Source organism: Anomalospiza imberbis, chromosome 13 (genome assembly GCF_031753505.1).
Source record: "Anomalospiza imberbis isolate Cuckoo-Finch-1a 21T00152 chromosome 13, ASM3175350v1, whole genome shotgun sequence".
Lineage (NCBI taxonomy): Eukaryota > Metazoa > Chordata > Aves > Passeriformes > Viduidae > Anomalospiza > Anomalospiza imberbis.
This window is the reverse complement of record NC_089693.1, coordinates 18570069-18576382: the sequence shown is the minus strand read 5'-3', so window position 1 is coordinate 18576382 and position 6314 is coordinate 18570069. Positions and strand designations below refer to the sequence as shown.

The following is a 6314-nucleotide window of genomic DNA, read 5'->3' as shown; positions in this document are numbered from 1 at the left end:
AGCCCATCCCAACCCCTGCAGCTCCAAAGGCAGCCTAAAACCCCATGAAAAAAATCCCTTTAAAAATCCCTTTAAAAATCCCTTTAAAAATACCTAAAATCCCTTTAAAAATAAAATTTAAAAATCCTTAAAATCCCTTTAAAAATCCCAAAAATCTCTAAAATCCCTTTTAAAATCCCTAAAATCTGTGGAAGCTCCATGCTATGGGTGGGGCTGAATTTTGGGATCTGTTTCCACAGCCCCACCCAAAGCTCCCTGGAGATCCCTGGAATTTGTGTGGTTTTCGGGATAGCAGCAGTGTCCTGGGCAGGATTTGGGATTTTCTTCCCCTTCCTGGTGCTTCCTGGCTCGCCTGGAAACCCCAAATCCACATCCTCACCCCTCGCATCCCAGCTGGAATTTCGGGAATAATCTTGGATCCTGCTATTCCCAGGGATAAAACGAAGGTCAAAAGTCAGATCCTGTGAAATGAACCCAAAACTTTCATTGGGGCCACGTTTTTTATCCCACAGTGGGAAAAATTTATGGGAATCCAGGAGCTCCCCACAGAGACCTCGGCTGCCACTTCCCCTAAAATCCCCCTGGATAAGGATTTTCAGTGCTGGGGAGCTCCAGGCTCTGATTTTGGGGTCACTTCCATTCCTGGGCTGCTGAAGGGGTGATTTTGGGGTATCCCAGGATTTTGGGGGTTCCTTCCAGATTTGGGGTGAGGGAACAGGGAAATTTGGGGGATCTTGGGATGCTCCAGAATTGGGAAGGTTTTGGGGATTCTCCGGCACTGGGAAGGATTTAGGGGATTCGAGGGGATGCCATGGGATAGGGAAGGATTTTGGGGGGCTGGGAGGAATTCTCCAGAGCTGGGAAGGATTTGGGGGATTTGAGGGGATTCTCTGGGATAGGGAAGGATTTGGGGGATCTGAGGGGATTCTTTGGCACTTGGGGAATTGGGAAAACTGGGGGGATGTTCCAGCACTGGGAAGGATTTGGGAACACTCCAACACCAAGGGATTTGGGGGATTCTCCAGAACTGGGAAGGATTTGGGGGATTTGAGGGGATTCTCCAGAGCTGGGAAGGATCTTGAGATTTGGGGGATCTGAGGGGATGCCATGGGAATGGGAAGGATTTGGGGGAAATTGTGGCACTGGGAAGGATTTGGGGGATTTGTGAGGGATTCTCTGGGACTAGGAAGGATTTGGGAAAGCTCCCACTCTGGGGGATTTAGGGGAGCTGGGAGGGTTCTCCAGAGCTGGGAAGGATTTAGGGGATCTGAGGAGGATTCTCTGGGACTGGGAAGGATCTGGGGGAAACTCTGGCACTGGGAAGGATTTGGGAAAACCGGGGAGATGCTCCAGAAGAGAGAAAGATTTGGGGATTCTCCAGCACTGGGAAGGATTTGGGAAAAGTGGGAATGACAGAAGTGTCCCCTGATCCAGGAGGGTTGGGGACAATCCGGGGGAGCCCAGGAGCCACTGGCTTGGGGGAATTTTGGGATTTTGGAATGCACAGACCAAGCGAAGCCCGGCTGGTTTAGAAAAAAAAAAAAAGGAGTTTATTCAAAGTGTTTATAAAAAGTAATTATTAATTCAAGGTGTTTATTAATTCAAGGTATTTATTAAAATAGTTTCTTTATTGCAGGTGTTTATGATGGGTATTTCTTAATTAAAGGCATTAATTAAAGGCATTTATTGCTGTCCCTGGTTTCCCGGGACACCTGGATAAGGAATACTTGTCCCGCCGGGAATTCCAGAGCACTTGGGGAATGTTTATGGCTTCAAGGCAGCTCAGCTTCTCTGCTGTTCCCAATCTTTCCCCCATTCCCACCAGGAATGATTTGGGAATCTTTGGCTCAACCCGGTGGGTCCATCCCAGACAGGTTTTTGGGATTCCCGATCCAAGGCTGTGGGTCCATCCCAATCCTCTGTGGCATCCGTGTTCCCCAGGACCCCGTTCCGAGGGATTTTATCCTTGGGTTCCTCCCTGGTGGCTCTGGGGAGGGATTGTCACTTTTGTCACCTCCCGTGGCCGCCCTCTGATCCGGGCAGGGAGAAAAGCGGGAAGCAGCACATTGGGACAGCCGGGAATTGGCGGCAGATCCCGGCTGGATCTGGGCTGGATTCGCCCCACGTTCCATGAGCTCCTCCAGGAATGGGAATGGCGAGGGCTGGACCACCCGCTCCGGGCCTGCAGTGGCCCCGTTGGGCTCCGGAGCACTCCCGGATGCCAGAAGCTCAGCAAAGGCACTACGAGAGGAAAAACTACGGAAAAACGGGAACACCGAGGTTCACCAGAGCAGCAGCCCCAGAGCCAGCGGCAGAATTCCCAGGCGGAATTCCCTGGTCCCCGTGCCGCTCCGGACCTCGCCGGACATGCGGTAGATGATGACCAACTTCTCGCCCATGCCGGAGGGATCCAGCTCGTCGCCCTTGGTGCAGCTGTGCCCTCCGGGGTGCCCGGCCTGCGGGTCATCGCGGGGCAGCTCCTCAGCCGGGTTGGCCGAGCCGGCCAGCGCCACGTTGACGGAGACATCGCGCATGCCGACGTCGTTGACGGCCAGGCAGGTGTAGGTGCCTTCGTCCTCCTTGCCAAAGTCGGGGATGGCCATGGTGCCGTTCTTGAAGGCCAGGAAGCGCTGCCGGCCCGCTTTGGCGCTGCCGTCGCGCGCCACCGTGGGCCCGTGGATGTCCACGTGGCGGCCAGCTGTACGGATCTGCCAGCGGATCTCCGGCGGGGGGCTGCCGGCCACGCTGCAGTGCAGGGTTAGCGTCGGCCCGTCCCCAGGGCCGGCGGCGGCTGGGCCGGACAGGTAGGTTAGCTGTGCTGAGGGCGGCACACAGAGCGCGCCGGGGATGTCGGTGACCGGCCGGCCCCGCAGCCGCGCCGGCGCAGCGCACAGCGTGGAGCCGGCCCTGGAGAGGACCACTGAGGTGCCATGCGCCCACTCCTTGAGCCAGAAGAGCTTGCAGGAACAGTTGAAGGGGTTGTGGAAGAGCTGCAGCTGCGCCAGCGCCGGCAGCCCCTCAAAGGTGCCGTGGGCCAGCGTGGCCAGCTCGTTGTCGTTGAGCCACAGCGAGCGCAGCTCCCGCAGGCCGGCCAGCGCGCCACGGGGCACGGCAGCCAGCCGGTTGTTGCTGAGCTTGAGGATCTGCAGCGCGCTGAGGTTGCGCAGGTCCTGCCAGGGGAAATCCACCAGCCGGTTGTGGCTCAGGTCCAGGTTCTTGAGGTGCGGCAGGGCCGCAAAGGCACCGGGCTCCACGGCCGAGATGTGGTTGTAGCCCAACCACAGCGACTGCAGCTCGGGCGCCTCGGCCAGCGAGGCGCGGCCCAGGTGGCCCAGGCGGTTGGCGGAGAGCGTGAGGATGGTGACGTTGGGGGACAGGCCCCGCGGCACGTCCCGCAGCTCACGGTACGCGCACTCAGCCAGCAGCCGCCCGTTCTTCTTGGTGGAGCAGGAGCACGGCTCGGGACAGGCCAGGCCCGGGGACACGAGCGTCACCAGCGCCACGAGGCCAAGCAGCGGCCGCATCCTCGCCTCCTGCCGGGGACAGAGACGGGAATGAGCCCGGCCAAACAGCCGCGATGGGAAAGAACTCCGGCTGCCAAAAGCGGTTTGGGAGATTCCCTAAATCCCCCTCGAGCTTGTTCTTCCCCCTCTGGAAAAGCTTTTCCGGGTTTGGGATGAAACAGCGTTTGCGACAGGGAGCGGGAGCCGGGGGGTTCCGGGTTCCTCCCGCTAAGGAGGAACGGAGCCTCCGCAGCTCTTTCCCAACCGACCTTCCCATAAATCAGGGAACTGGCCTTCCCAGAAATCAGGGAATTTTTGGGATTTCCATCGGCCTCGCAGGCCGTGTCATGGAAAAAACCCAGCGCCTTCTCTCAGCCAGGGGCTGTGGTGTCCCCGCGGCCGCTGGAATTCTTGGGAAGGGAATTTTTCCCAACTTAACTCCTCATTCCCCTCGCGGGGGCTTTTCCAAGGCACTCCAGATGTTCCTTCCCTCTCCGAATTCCCCGCAGCTGGCAGGCAGATCCCTTTGTCTTTCCCTGCCCTCCATTCCCAGCTCCCAGCGCTGCCATTCCCAGCGGGAATTTCTCGGGAATAAACCCGAGATCGGGATCTGAGGGGTGGCAAAGGCGCCCCGCTGGCTCTGGGGGAGCTCCAGGTGACATTTTGGGGTGCGCAGGGAGGGACAGATCCGATCTCCCGGAGGTTGGGGAGGGGAAATCCCAGAATTTTTTCCCTCCTGGAGCTGCGGATCGCATCCCACCCCTTTTCCAGAGCCCCCCAGGGCTCCCCCGCCGCCTCCCGGCGCATTCCAGGGCCGTGAATAACCGCCCTGCCTCCTTCCTCCCCTCCTTTCCCGGATATTTTTCACGCTTTTTTCCCGTTTTTTCCCCGCTCCAGCCCCGCTCCCCGGGCCCGCCGCCCCCGCCCCGTCACCGCCGATGGAGCCCCGGTGTCCCCGCTCCGCTGGACTCGGCCCCGCCGCTCCCGGGCCCTCCTCGGCTTCTCCTCCTCCTCCTCCTCCTCCTCCTCCTCCTCCTCCTCCTCCCGGCCCGTCCCGTCCTGTCCCCTCCCCGTCCCCCGGGCCCGGATTGTTTTCCATGGCACCGAACCGCGCAGCCCGTCCTCGGCTCCTCCAATATCCCCTAAAACGCACACCCCTGAGCCCCAAAATCCCCTAAAACCCGTTACCGCACACCCCTGAGCCCCAAAATCCCCTAAAACCCGTTACCACACACCCCTGAGCCCCAAAATCCCCTAAAACCCTGTCACCCCACACCCCAGCACCCCCAATATCCTCTAAAACCCTGTCAACCCAAATCCCAGTCCCCCAAAATCCCCTAAAAACACATTACCACAATTCCATATTCCCCAATAGCCCCTAGAAACCCATCACCCCAAATCTCTGACCCCCAAAATCCCTTCAAACCCCATCAACCCACCCCCCTGCCCCCCAAAATCCTCTAAAAACCTGCCACCCGAGTTCCCAGTACCCCAAAATCCCCTAAAAACCCATTGCCACAATTTTCTGTCCCCCCAAATCCTCTAAAAACCCATTACCAAAATTCTCTATCCCCAAAATCCCCTAAAAACCCATCACCCTACATCCCTGCCCCTTCAAACAGCCCAAAAACCCACCACCCCCAATTCCCTGTCCCCCAAAATCCCCTAAAACCTCATCACCCCAATTCCCTGTATCCCAGAATCCCCCAAAACCCTGTCTGGGGACAGGGTTTGGGGTCAGGGACTGGGGACAGGGTTTGGGATCGGGGATTGGGGACAGGGTTTGGAGTCAATGTATGGGGTCAGGTTTTGGGGACAGGGTTTGGGGTCAGTGTATGGGGTCAGGTTTTGGGGACAGGGATTGGGGTCAGTGTATGGGGCCAGGTTTTGGGGACAGGGATTGGGGACAGGGTTTGGGGTCAGTGTATGGGGTCAGGTTTTGGGGACAGGGATTGGGGTCAGTGTATGGGGCCAGGTTTTGGGGACAGGGATTGGGGACAGGGTTTGGGGTCAGTGTATGGGGTCAGGTTTTGGGGACAGGGTTTGGGGTCAGTGTATGGGGCCAGGTTTTGGGGACAGGGATTGGGGACAGGGTTTGGGGTCAGTGTATGGGGTCAGGTTTTGGGGTCAGTGTATGGGGTCAGGTTTTGGGGACAGGGTTTGGGGTCAGGGTTTGGGGTCAGTGTCTGGGGCGAGGGTGGGGACAGGGTTTGGGGTCAGGGTTTGTGTTCAAGTTTTGGGGACAATGGTGTGGACAGGCTTTGGGGTCAGGCTTTGGGGACATAGGGTGGGGACATGGATTGGGGACAGCATTTGGGGGCATGTTTTGGGGACACGGTTTGGGGTCAGTGTCTGGGGACAGAGTTTGGGGACATGGGGCGAGGATACGATTTGGGGTCATGGTTTGGAGTTAGGGTTTGGGGTCAGGTTTTGGGGACAGGCTTCGGGGACAGGCTTTGGGGACAGGGATTTGGGACAGCATTTGGGGACAGGCTTTGGGGACATGGGGTGGCGAGGTGACCCCACAGAGGAGTTGTGGGGCTGGGGACTGGGTCAGGAGGCAGGAGGAAATTCCCGAATGCAGGGATGGCACCGGGGATGGCACCGGGGGATGTGACAGGGGATGGCACCAGGGATGTCCCCGGCGCCACCTCCGCATGTCCCTGCGGAGAATTCCTGAGAAAAGGTCGGAAATCTGGGATTGTGGAGATTTCATCCCTCAGTTCCCACAAGGGAATGGGAACAAGCACTGTCCACCCCAAACTGGTCAAACTGGGAAATCCCAACTGGTCAAAACAGGGAATTCCCAAC

The 6314-nt window shown here is 58.2% G+C and overlaps 1 protein-coding gene across 1 annotated transcript; it reads right to left on the bottom strand.

Annotated features, from left to right (window-relative positions):
- Positions 1-1535: 1535 nt before the first annotated feature.
- LOC137482135 (immunoglobulin superfamily containing leucine-rich repeat protein-like) lies at positions 1536-4532 on the bottom strand. Its single transcript, XM_068204356.1, has 2 exons — positions 4437-4532; positions 1536-3533 (listed from the first exon to the last, which is right to left on the bottom strand). Exon 2 carries the CDS (start codon positions 3522-3524, stop codon positions 2283-2285), a length of 1242 nt encoding a protein of 413 aa, XP_068060457.1. The 5' UTR covers positions 3525-3533; positions 4437-4532; the 3' UTR covers positions 1536-2282.
- Between the last annotated feature and the right edge of the window lie 1782 nt (positions 4533-6314).